This window comes from Ambystoma mexicanum, chromosome 9 (genome assembly GCF_040938575.1).
Source record: "Ambystoma mexicanum isolate Mex_15411 chromosome 9, UKY_AmexF1_1, whole genome shotgun sequence".
In the NCBI taxonomy this organism is placed as follows: Eukaryota; Metazoa; Chordata; class Amphibia; order Caudata; family Ambystomatidae; genus Ambystoma; species Ambystoma mexicanum.
In genome coordinates this window covers 1061908350-1061921714 of record NC_090931.1, presented here as the reverse complement: position 1 = coordinate 1061921714, position 13365 = coordinate 1061908350, and the positions used below count along the sequence as shown (strand labels likewise).

The 13365-nt window shown below is 45.2% G+C and overlaps 1 protein-coding gene across 2 annotated transcripts in view; it reads right to left on the bottom strand.

Moving 5' to 3' along the window:
• PLA2R1 (phospholipase A2 receptor 1) overlaps positions 1–13365 on the bottom strand; it is a 1951179-nt gene that overhangs the window by 993874 nt on the left and 943940 nt on the right. For both annotated transcript variants that reach the window (XM_069616352.1, XM_069616351.1), the window contains one exon: positions 3493–3625. In XM_069616352.1, the coding sequence (XP_069472453.1) occupies positions 3493–3625 (133 nt within the window). The remainder of the gene's footprint in view (positions 1–3492; positions 3626–13365) is intronic.

Genomic DNA, 13365 nt, shown 5'->3' with positions numbered 1-13365 from the left:
ATTATCATATGTCGCATTAGCTTTCTAAGAGGTGTTACCTGGTCACCTCTCACAATTTATTTCTTTGCTTATTTTATATCAATCACAATTTACTTGTACTGAAATACTTTAGCGTATTCAACAAGACATATACACAAAGCAGACCAACAAACATATAATCATGCAACACACACATGCACTGCCTGCGCGTGCTTGTTCTTTCCCTATTCCCGTTACTGTCCCTGGTTTTTCTTCTTTCCTATCCTAGCTACTATTTCACATTCACTCCCCACCCCTTTCGCCTTTATTATATCTCAAAATTTCTTACCTTCACGGAAAAAGAATATTCTAAAAAACTACTCCGAGCCTACACGAGACCCCTACTATTTTTCTCTTTATCTCTATTCTGCACTTGGTCGGGACAAATGCTATGCGGCACTGCCTTCTACCCCGTACGGGCTAGAATACCACTTTTTCACTTCTTACAACACCTAATGGCCATGTAAAGGATAGATCAGAAAAGCCTCACCGTCACTCACGCAGACCCTATTCTTAACTACCTTCCCTTTGTTGTTCGTTCCCTTCTTCCCGTATTTGCCCTTACCTTTCTTTGGGGTCTTTGCAACCGGGACTCCACGTGTTCAGTCAGGTACTCCGAGGGTCGCCGCTCACGGCCAGACTTCGCTCAGGTCCCTCCCCCAACTAAGCCGTGGCCTGCCTTGGCGAGCAGCTTTTTCGATCAGGTATTCGTCAACCGGGAACCCTTGACCCTTTCTTCTTGGTGTGCACAGTCTGATCAACCGCAGAGGCGATGGTTTTGCTGGGGGCACCCTGGATCTCGCTGCCGGGCGGTGCAGGCCTCAAGGCACCTCTCTAAATCATGTCACGGGGGTCACCAAAAATGTAGGTGCCTTTCCCCGGCTTACTACGTGTGAGAGAAAATAAAATAACCGACACAACACCTTGTCGGGGAAGGAGGCACTGAGACCCGACTGCAAGAGTTCAAAGGATGGTTTATTTCTCCAGCTAGGAAATAACCCAAAAAAACCCTATCTCCTCATTTACATCACACTTATATTTATATCAATTAAAGTAACTCTAACAAAAAATGCTAAATGGACCCGATTGGCCAGGCGATATGGTGCTGTAGGTGTGGGTGGCATCTCTTCCTCCTGGTTGGCTGAGTGGCTGACGAGATGGCGGACGTCAAACATCTTGTGCTCCACGCAGGTCAGGGTCCGGTCACTGTGGTCACTACCTAAGCTAATATGTTACACATTAAATAACAAATTATCTAAAACATTTTATGCTACTTTTCACATTTCTACATAAGTCACACACAATGATTATTGTCAGTACAATTGGGTCATTCGTGGCTTGTAATTGAGGGCCTTGACCTTATTGTGCATGTAAAAGAATCAAGCTATTTTTCACATCTCTCCTAAGTTTCAGACCTATTAGTAAAAACATATATTGTAGTAAAAATGCTTAAGGTTAGTAGTGAGTGTGTTGGGTGGGTTTTGCAGCACAGACGGGGGTCTGGTACTTGAAAGAAATACCTTACTGGGAGTGCAGGGTCAGGATGGCAATAAATTGTTCTAATGGGGGTGGGTGGCTTGCACGTTTATGAGGACGAATCGAGCAGAAAGTGCTTAGCTCTTTCTGGTTCACATCCTGGTTCTCAGGCGAGCTGTGAGCTCAGAGGAAGAAAACTGTATCATATTGGTTGTTGCAACTTTCTCCGGTTTCTGTGTGAGAATGGAAGCGCAGAGCTTTCCTTCGCAGGGGGAGTGCAAGGGTGGGAGCCAGCCAGCTGCCTGCGTGCCTTGTGTGTGTGTCTCTGTCCTTGGCTGCTGCTGTGGAAGGGGAGCTGAGCATTGCTGTACTATCGCAGTGAGGCCTGTTTACCCAAGATGGAGTCGAAAGGGGGCACAAAAGATGGATGCCCAGTGTCCTGCTCAGTAGTCCCATCTATGTAGCAGTCAACCGTGGTTAACTTTACATAAGGGCGAGGGGCAATCCCACTACCGGAGGCACATGGTCCAAGCTCTGTACTGAGGAGCGTATGACACGAGGGGGCCTGGGGACCCCTCGCTCCCATACAGTAGCCAAGAAATGTATACTTCAGGCTTGGAAAAGCCCTGTTCCTCCGACCTTCCATAAATGGCTCAGTGTAGTCACCTGGTCCCGCACCTGCGAGGAGGAATACTTGACAATGCTCCCAGCACACTCCCACCCAAAGAACGTGTGGGCTGCCTTTAATAGTTACCTCATTAATCAATCGGAGAATGCATCTGGGAGTAACTCACCTGGAGTCCCCTAAGTGTATTATCAAATGTCTGTGTATCTCACAAATGTATGCTCTCTTGTGCTTGATGTGTTACCTGCTTCCTACGTGTACTGTCTATCGAAAATCTACGGATTGCATAATATGCTCTGCCATGTGTGTGTGTGCTGTATTACTCTGCCTTTAAAAATAAAAATTTAGAAGTATCCCGTACCCCCGATTATTGAGCAGAGCCAAGAGCCAGGGATAATCCTGGTCCCTAGTATATTCTCGAAGATTGATCTGAGTGTCTTTGCCCACAAATTCACATTTCCCTTTAAAACAATGTTCGAGAGGTCATCAAGCCCCGGAGCTCTTGAGTTATCACTATGGGTTATCAATCGACTTAAGTCCTAAGGTCCAATACAACGCTCCACACCTTTGCCTCTGGAACCTGCAGTAGAGAGGTGTCCATGTTGGAAGTAGAACTCATTTCCTGAAAATCGGCATTTATTAATCTCCAACAATCGCTAGAAGTTTTGGATGCAAGTACACGCAACTTGTTCTCTGCATATGTAATCACTAAATTAAATTTGTATTGTTGCCTCCAATTATTACATTGTTTTCTTATGTGTTTACGACTCACCCTATCATCTAGAGGCAGACTTCAAATTTTTCTACGCATCTCAGCTTTGCCTCAGTGTATCTCTGGATCATAGTTAGGTTTATGTAAAACCTGTGGCTTTCTTGGTCTTGGCATCAGTTTCATATGTTTTCAAGAATGTCGACATATCCAACCTTTTTTCGGAGATTCTGTAAACTAGCTTCAGAAAGTAAGGAAGTAATTATATTATTAAAGACCTTTTCATTGTGACTATTCCAAGAAAGTTGATTTCCTCCGCTTTTAATACGTAAGTCAAACAGATTGAAAATCGCAAGAGGTAAGATGGAAGAGTGTGGGACTCCCCAGGTGATAGGGTTGAGGGTCTGGACTAGTCTCATCTGGATGTTCTGATAGCAAGGAGCAAGGTGTACACGATGAGCATGATTTGGGCTACATCCACATGAGTGGATTAGGTATACAGCAGGGTTTTGTGTGGTCGGTTTTCTGCTGGTGCATGAACTGTGTCAGTAAGAGCATGCATTTTGTCAGCTCTGAGAAACTCAAAGTGTGCTTACTTTTCTCTCTTTCACTTACACATATGCATACAGTACTGTAAACATGCAATGATTCTTCTCTCATTTACCTTTTTGAATTTTGCAAATCCACTCAAGTTTTGAGTCACAGTTTAATGGCACAACTAGGTTATCTGCCTTGTATGATGCACAGTTTGTCGCATGATTGTCAGTGTACATATCTTTTACGAACAAGGATACAACCTAAAACAGAATGAGAACCTGATTAGTTCTTTTAAAATGATAATTTTTTTTATTAATATGCAATCAATAGATTAGACAATTTGAAAACAATGCTACATTTTGTGTGATCTTACTTATACAGGTTGTGAAAGAATTTCCTACCATGATGATGTTAATTTCAAAGGTGTTTTGTACAGAGCATAGCTGTACCACTGTATCACGATATCTGTATCGCTATATATCTTTGTCCGGAGGCGCAGTCATTGCACATCACGGGCAGCTTACAGACCGGGGTCTGGTGTCTGGCTGGATGAATTGTGCCTTTGATGTGTGCTGTGTGGATGTGGTGACTTACAGGCAGAAGGCAGAGCCGGAAAAGTGTGCTGCAGTTATATTGCAGTGAGGAGGCATACAGAGACAGGTGCATTCTACTATTGATCTCCTGGACTGTGTTCCTAGTAACCCTCTGAGCAGTTAGGGCAATATCCATCCAACAGAACCCAGCCTGAGTGCATGTTAAGCATGGGAGGGGCTGATGCTGGATATGTGCTCCACATTTGACTGCATACTAGTGTTATGGTAGCTGCTGCAGCCGCTGCAGAGAGTCATTACTAAATGTCAACTTACAGTACAATTGAAAGAGATTGTTGAAAGCAAATGGAGATAAGTGTATGTGATATAGAAGCATCATTGCATAGGGTGCTGGATGAGTCACCTCAGTGTCGGATCTATGTGATCACTGCGCCGCCCATGATGTCGGCTTTCATTTTGCTGACTCCCATGATGGCACATAGATCACTGTGGCCGGCATCCCCCTACCGCCTCCCCCCTTCTTACTTATCTTGCCGGCGGCACACATTAAAAGTGTGCCTCGTCTATCCTGCATCCCTGCAGCGTCAGTTCTCACCCACTAATATGCGTCAAAACTGACTCCACAAAGTCTGTTTTTTTTAAAAACTTTTCTTTTTTTAATTGTCCCCCAAATCCATCTAGTGGAAGTGGGGGACACGCGCGCAACTCCTGACCCCTATTACACCGTCTAAGGGGAGCGGAGGGACACCCCTGCAACCCCTGCTCCCCAGTCGCAGTAATGGTGGGGTCAGGATTTTTGAACTGCACCTTTAGTTCTAGTACTGGGCGACATGTTTAAGTCACTGTAATTGTACTATTCCTCCGTGTCACTACATGTATCTGTGTTTTAAGAGTGTAACAGCACAGTGCTATAGAAGTACTGCATATATGGGTCTGATGTAATGAATGTGTTGTAGGGGTGTAACTGCACAACTCTTCTGCATCATACTGAACTGTGCCTGGTTGGAAGCGTGAGAGAGGTAGAGAGGCATGAGAATGTTACTGTGCAATAGTAGAAGTAGAAATGTATTTGTTGATTTATTTATCCATGCGGGTGTTTTTACAAGCACTACCTGTTGCCTTGCACCCACTTTAAAGCACTCGTGTACGTTGTGATACAGGGCAAGGTGGACGTCCGGCCTAGCTTTGACTGGTTGTCGAGATTGGTTACTAACTTTGGAGTTTCAGGGAGAGCAAGCCAGTGGAGGGTTCCCAGGTCCCACAGTCGAGGATGGGGTAAAAGATGGGCTTCGGATCTGATGCCTGAGAAAATATGAACACATATATAAACAGAGGCAACAGGGCACCTCTCCTAACCTCATCATGTGTTGGATGTAAACTGATGAAAACTCAGTTACCCTGAAGGTTCTTGTTTGTTTCACAGTGTTGAAACTAGGATTTAATTAATGGTTAAAAAGTAACACTCTTCATTAGGCCATTTATTATTCATTATTTTTGGCTTTTCCCTTAATATGAAAATACTCCATTATACTTGGAATTATAAAACCAGGATGTCCAATTAGGATTATAAATAATCATTTATCAAGGATATAATGATGCAACGTATATAAACATTCAGATGTTTTACCAATTCAACTTTTTACACTGTGACAAAGTCCCCCGGCTGATTATGGGGACTTCTGGTGGGGTACCCAAGGGGCCAGGCACATCCCCAAGCCAGAGAATGATGGTCCCAGAGGTGGTATGGGGAGGATTTCCTGGTCACCCACCTTTATTTTATTTTAACATTTGTGTAATGACCAGACTCATAGGTATCACAGCGTTTGTACAGGGCAATAACAGAGTAAAAACTTTACAGATCATTGAGTTAGTAAGCAGTAGTAGGGGCGAAGTAAGAGACAGTTCTAGCTTTAAATGTTAGTCATACTTATTGTACAGCCAAGTTTTCAACAGTTGCTTCAATGGTGGGCAAGATGACTCATTTCTTAAGTGTGTAGGTTAGGAGTTCCACAGGGTGGGGGGCTGTGGTGCTGAAATGAACCCCTTCTACTCTGGCTAGTTTAAAGCGTGGAACAGCTAGGGTGAGCTGGTCAGAGGAGCGGAGTGAGCGACAGTGCTGTTTCTTCATGATGCAACGGTTCAAGTATATGGAGGCTTCGTTCATCAGAGTGCTAGAGTTAAGGTTTTGAAGTCAATCCGTGCTTTTATGCTTTTATTGGTAGCCGATGGACTTCGCGTTGAATTGCAGGAATGTATTTGATTTGCGTAGGTCCAGAGTTGCCCGGAGGGCTTTCTTTTGAAGCAGCTGTAGCTTATCTAGATTGGACACGGATGCGTACTTGAATAGGGCATTACAATAGTCTAGTTTGCTCAGGGTAATGGATCTGGAGCGTGTGAGGTAGTTGTTGGGGCCCAGGAATTGTCTGCTTTGTGAGATAAGTTTCGCAGTGTGAGAGTTTGAGGATGCCAGCGCATTGACATGCCTTGTCATGGCAATTCCACATCGAGGTAAAGCATCAGGGTTTTGGCATGTTTGAGAACAGGATTGGTAGAGCCGTCAATGGTCAACGAGGAATAAGAGGGGTCGAGAGCTTTGAGGCGAGCTGTCTTTTCATCATTGATGGAATGGTTATGGGTAGCCCATCCAATACTGAATGATGCAGAAGACTTTGTTAATGGTGTTAGAGTCATCAGTGTATTTGCCCGAAAGGGGGATGAGAATTTGCATGTCATCTGCAAAGTTGGTGTAGAGGATGCCTAGAGGGTCAAGTATATCAAAGAGGGGTTTAGTGTAGGTGTTGTAGAGGGTCCAGGAAAGGCAAGAGCCTTGTGGGATACCACGAGGGACAGGGATGGGGTCGGCTGAGTGGTTGTCAATAAATACTCTGGAGGTACAGTCACTTAGGAAGGATTTAATCCATCGGACTGCCTCGGTGAGAAGTGGAAGATCCCGGGAAGGTTTTGGCAGCGTAATTCGTGGTCCACAAGATCAAATACAACATAGAGGTCTAGGAAGAATAGGATGGCAGCATTGCCAGCATCTCTAATTCTGTCAAGTTGCATTTTTAGATCGATAAGGGCCATTTCAGTACTGTGTTTTGGTCAGAAACCAGATTGTCTGACGCCAAGGAGATAGTGTTGCTCAAGGAATTGCTGGCATTGTAAGTAAGCAATGCGGTCAAGGATATTGAACAGGAAGGGTACTGTGGTAATGGACCTGTAATTGGTAGGTACTGTAGGTTCCAGGGAGAGTCTTTCTTTTAGTAGGGGCGTGACCCAGGTTGCTTTAATAGTGGTGGGTATTTCACATGAATTGAATGAGGAGTTAACACATTCTGTAATGATGGGGGTAAGGCTGAGGGCGCAGAGCTTTATGATGTTGGCAGGGCAGGTATCTCCTTTGCACTTGGAGGGTTTTAGGGCCTGGATGGTATTCAGAACAGTCTTGCAGTGCTGTTCTGGATTAGTTGTACAGGTTGGAGAGTGGAGAAGCTAGGGACTGGCCCTTGGGCGGTATTATGATGGACTGGTGTATAGGTTTGGCAGTAAGTAGGGCTTTCTTAGTTGTTATTTTGTTACAGAGTAAATTGATTTTGGTAGTTAAAGCAGTTTGAATAGTGGTGCACCATGCTTTGTCAGGCTGAACTAAGGAGGTTTGTGCAAAAGGGTTTTCTAATTTGCGCAGGATGGCAAAGAGTTCCTTGGTGTTGGAGATTGTCGTGCTAATTCTGTTGTCATAGGAGGCAGCTTTAGTCGGAAAAATAGCGCCCTTGTAGGTCTTGGAAGTAGTGGCGAGTAGGGAGGCCTTCTTGAACTGGGGTGTTTCTTATGTAGATGCTCAATGGCACTTTTCTGTCTGCGAAGCAGAACTAGTTAATCTGTGAACCAGATGTAAGTGGGTTTGAAAGGTTTCAGAAATGTATTTTTGAAGGGAGCGTGTTGATCTAGCATTACTAGGAGTCTGTATTGGAAGTGGCTGGCGGGAGCTGCGGGGCTCTTGCAGTTGGGAGGCAGTGTTTCAATGAGAGTGACCAAGGTAGGTTTCAGAGTTTCATGAGAGAGTTTCCGAGTGTTTCTCGCTAGGATTTGGATGGGTAGTGGTCGGGTGTTGTTGTTCAGGGGGTTCGAATGGTGATCGGACCATGAGACTGGGCTGATGAGAGATATGTCGATGGTGGAGTTAGTTTTAAGTATCCAGTAAAGGGTGCGTCTGTGGTTAGGGGCAGAGACAAGTTGTGAGAAGTTCATGTCGTAGAGGGCTTTGACCACAGTGGTAGCTTTATGATCAGTGGGAACATTGAAACCCAGATTGATGTCACCTAAAATTATGCATTTGGTGGCTGGTTTGAAGAAGGGTGTTATGAGGAGGGGGATTTCAGAGTCAGAGGAGCTGGAGGCATTAGGTTGATGGTAGAGCAGGAGAATGGTGAAAGAAGTATGGTGATTAGTCTTAAGTTTAAGTAATAGCATTTCATATCCCTCTGTAGGAGCCAGAGGAATTAAGCTGATATGGTGGTCAGATTTGTAGATGACGGCGACTCCGGCTTCAATAGCGTTGGCGCAGTCGGTTCTGTGGATCGAGTAGTTGGAGGCAATAGCAATGCTGAGCATAGGGCCCAAGGCACTATGTAGCCAACATTCTGAGATGGCTAGTAGGTCAATTTGGCTGTTGATGATGAGGTCATGAGCTTCTATAGCATGGGCACCCAGGAATCTGATGTTGATATGATATGATATTTAATTTATATTGCACTCTTACAGAGGTGTTTCAGAGCGCAACCAGGTAAAGGGAGGGGAACAGTGGAGAAACAAAAACAACGATCTTACTAGGCCCAGTGACATTGAGAACGCGCAAGTGCACGGGGAAGGGAAAAAGGGGAAGTGCATGGAAGGGGCGAGAAATTGGAAAGTGCAGAGCATAGGAGAGAACAAAATAAATCATAAGTAAATAAATAAATAAGGTGATAAAACAGTGGTAGTGCAACCTGTAAGTGGCTAAATGCTAGGCTAGTCAGATAGGGTGTATCTGATAAGTGCAGAAGAAGAGTGGGTGGGGGACTGTATGGGTACAGATACATGTCCCAGTGCAAGTGGTGGCCAGAGGCAGTGCAGGAGGGTGGCAGGGTGAGCAGGTACCTGGGTCCGAAGGACAGAGGGTGGCCAGGTGCACAGTGCAGAGAGAGAAAGCAGATCGGCAGGGGAGATGCTGGGCAAAGGCAGAAGCGAAGAGGAAGGTCGTGAGGAGCATCCGGAACTGTAGATGGTTCTCCTCAAGTTTCAGGGTGGCAGGGAGGCAGTTCCAAAGGGAGGCCCCAGCCGAAGACAGAGATCTACCCCCAGCTTGTTTCTTCTGACCCTGAGGGAGTTAGAGGTAGAGGAGCGAAGGGCTCAAGAGGGGAGGTATTCACGGAGGGGTAGTTGAAGGTATTTTGGACCCAGGCCCCAGAAAGCATTGTGGACAATGCAAAGGGTTTTTAATGTAATCGGTGCATCCACTTGGAGCCAGTGAAGGGATTTCAGGGCTGGAGACATACAATCCCAGGGCTTGAGGCCAAGGACAAGTCTTGCAGTGCTGTTCTGGATTAGTTGTACAGGTTGGAGAGTGGAGGCAGCTAGATTTAGAAAGAGGCTTTTACAGTAGTCCAACCTACAGAGAATCAGAGCTTGGGAGACAGTGAGCTTCTGAGAGAAGGAGAGGAAAGGAAGAGTACCTCCAAGGAGGTGCAGTAAGAAGTTTGACTTTTTAAAGACGTCAGAAATGTGTGCGGAGAAGGAAAGTGTGGAGTCAAAGATGACCCTGAGGTTCTTAGCTTCGCAGGTAGGGGCAAGAGGAGGGCCAAGGGAGGCCGGCCAGAGAGTGAGGGGAAATGATGGAGAGGGTGTACCAATGAGGAGGATCTCAGTCTTGTTGGTATTTAAACAAAGATCATTGGCGGCACTCAAATTTTGAATGGCGATTAGACAGTCAGAGATGAGGGAAGGAGAGGAGGTGGCTGAAGGAATCCTGAAAATTAGTTGTTTGTCATCAGCATAGCACTGGGAATTTGAGCAGAAAATGGAAAGCAGTAGGCGAGAGTTGCCAGGTATTGGTTGAAAAGCGAGAGTGAGACGTTAGACCACTGGGGAACACCACAGGTAGAGAGGGAGATAGAAGATAGGAAGGACCCAAGTTGTACCTGGGAGGGTCGATCAGAGAGAAAAGAGGTCAGCCAGATCAGAGCCTGATCGGTGATACCCAGGTAGTCACAGAGATGATTGAACAGGCGGGTATGGTTGACCGTGTTGAAAGCAGAGGAGAGATCAAGTAGGATGAGGAAAGAGGGAATGTTAGAGTCAAGGTTGGAGTGCAGGTCTTCATGGATGTTCAAGAGAGCAGTTTCCGTGCTTCTGGCAGCTCTGAAGCCAGATTGGTGGTCATGGAGAGAGCCAACAGAGTCAGAATGAAGGTTAAGATGAGAGATGGCAAGCTTTTCCAGGAGCTTACACAAAAATGGAGTAATGGAAATTGGGTGATAGTAAGCCGGACATGAAGGATCAGCTGTGGGTTTCTTGAGGAGAGGATGCACAAGGGAGTGCTTCAGAGGGGAGGGGAAAGATACGGAGGCAAAGGAGAGGTTACAGGAATTGGCAAGGGCCAGAGCGAGGGTATCAATGTTGTCCTTAAAGGTTTTAGAGGAACAGTGATGGACCTGTTTTGATGAGGCTTTCATAGATCGGACTTGTCTAGCGACCTCATCAGGGGAGAAAAGAGGAAAGGAGGACAAAGAGATAGGGGGTAGCTGAAGGTGGGTCAGCAAGCAGAGAAGGAGAGAGGAGAGGAGCGGGAGAGGAGGAGAGTGTGGACAGGATTTCCTGGGTTTTAGAGATAAAGTGTGATGCAAGGGCCTTGCAAAGTGCCTGAGAGGCGAGGGGAGGGATGGATACTGCAGCCGGGTTGGCCAGCTCCTTGTAGATTTTAAAGAGTGCGGCCGAGTTGTTAGATGTGCAATTAAGTGGTTTGTTCTGGGCAGTAGGAGGTGATGGGTTGGCATATGGACTCATGATAGGGGAAAAGTACCTAAGCAGTCTGAGGTTGGCTGTGATAGGGTAGGAGAGCTGTTGGAGATCAATGGGGTGCTGGGATGTTCTAGAGATCAGGTTGTGTAATCGTAGGGCTTCTAATGGCTACTTGAAGTAGAGGACACCATACGACACATAGATGCAACATTTGACTTTTAGAAGCTACCAAGGAATCAAGCTCACCCCAAAATATTGTGAAAATAATGCACAATCGCCCCTATGTCCCCATAGGAACCAGTCCTTTATTGCTCTGACCCAGAGGTAAATTAAAATGGTCCCTTCAGACAACGTGACATTTGGAATAAAGAGAAGTTAGCGTATCACTGTAGGAACTCTGGTGTCCCACCTGAGCACCTTTTGAGGCATCAGTTTCTTTTCGGTTTCACAGAGCAGCCTCCACAGCAGAACTGTGCAACTGTTTGGAGGATTTTACAAGTTCCTGTGCCAATTGCCTTGCAAGGTCATGTATACGTCTAAACAGTAAAAAATAGTAGGACTCACACACTGAGAATATCAACATCACCAAGTCCACAAAAGCAAATCTCTGCATTTACACTTACCAACCCCAGGGCATCTGTAAATGTTGATACACCATAGCAAAACCTGCATATCCTCGTGGAGGATATAAACATTAGGGAATTAACAATGAAGATGGCATCCAGTCCTTTAAAGGGCTAGTCCGCCCTCTGGCTCCCTCAGTATGCCCAGGTAAGACATGTAGATGCAGTCAATCACAGGTGTCTAGTAATTCACAGACATGGGTGCAGACCCTTTCACAGAGCCCAGAGATGGATCATTTTATTATATAAGCTCCAAGCCCCAGTCAGTCAGTCAGTATGGGTGTTTGGAGAGGGTTGTGATAAGTGGTTGATGTGAGTTGATGATCTTGCCAGGAGTTGGTGACCTGAGTGTGGAGAGGAGACTAGAGGCAGAAGGGGGCAGAAAGGGAGGATAGGTTGGTGAACGGGAGGAGATGGAAAGAGAGAATAAGGAGGAGGAGGGTAAACATCAGGAAAAGGTTGGTGAACTGGAGGATAATTAGGAAGGTAAAGATATAGAGGCGGCGGGTGAACATCAGCAGGAGGTGGTCAAGAACAACAAGGAGGAAGATGAAAGAAAAACAGCAAGTGCATATTGATAGCATGGGAATGTATGAGGGGGCCATCTAGGGCCAAGGCAGACTGTAATGTAAAGTCCCTTATGTGAAGGGGTTAGAACCACGTTGGGAGGTGGAACAAGCACATGACAAAATATTGAAGAGTGACATGCACAGAACAAAGAGGAACTAAACAGGGAAAAGGTCAGGAATGCGGGAGTGGACGGTGACTAGGCCCTACACAAGCAACATTAGGTGGTAGGAGAAGAACTGTCCCTTTTGTTATACCCAAGATTGCCAAGAGGTTCGCTTAATACCTAGAACTGCTGGGAGAAACACAGATACATCTACAGGAGCAGACCAAAGGTGAGAACAACCTCAGAGTAGCAAGGTGTGGGAAAACCATAAGCCTGATAAAGAGAGAGCTCAAAGATACTGAGAGAAAAGTGTAAAAGGACCAAAAGAAGCAAGGTACAGGAAGCAGTTAAGCCCAAGACTGATTTGACATTGTAATTTGAGAGGGGACTTTTTGGGGTAGCCGGGAGGGATTCCTTGTGAATAAACATGTTACAAATCATTTTTATCATCCTGGTCCTTTGTGATGCCCACTCAGCTATATGGCAACACATATACTAAACAAAAGGCACAGTAGCACATGGACTTTGATTAGAATGTGTGACAGATATATCTTGCTTTTATTTAGTTTAGAGGGCTTGTAAAGTGCTCTTTTGACATGTTTCATATGTGGGGCTCTTTATGTCTACAATTGCTTCTGCCAACATCCATTCATTGGACATTCATCAGGACAAAGACATTTAGTATGTAGCACCTAACAATACAGATATTTCAAAGTGAAATGCATTTACAACTAATAGATTACAATATTTGTGCTCTTGAATTGTGGTCTCTGCAAGGGAATACAGCAGTAACTAGTCGCTGTTTGCATGGCAGCTAAGATACATTTATTATTAATCTTTGGATAAAAATATTTGTTTGTCTGAGGGTGATAGTATTAGCTGATACTCAGACAAAAAATGTTCTACAGAATGGTGTCATGCAGCCAAGTGGGATCAATAACAGAATGGCACAGAAACTGATTAAATAACGATTTATCAAGCAAAGGTATTATGTTGGCCAGAATATATGAATGCCTTGCCTCCACTTACCTCAATTCACTAGTGCTGGGATTCAACAGATTGGTTTCTCTTGGGCAAAAACAGCAGTACAAAAATCCTGGATGGTTTCTTCCATGGTGCTACAAACCCATATGTCATCCACAAATTGGATGACTGCA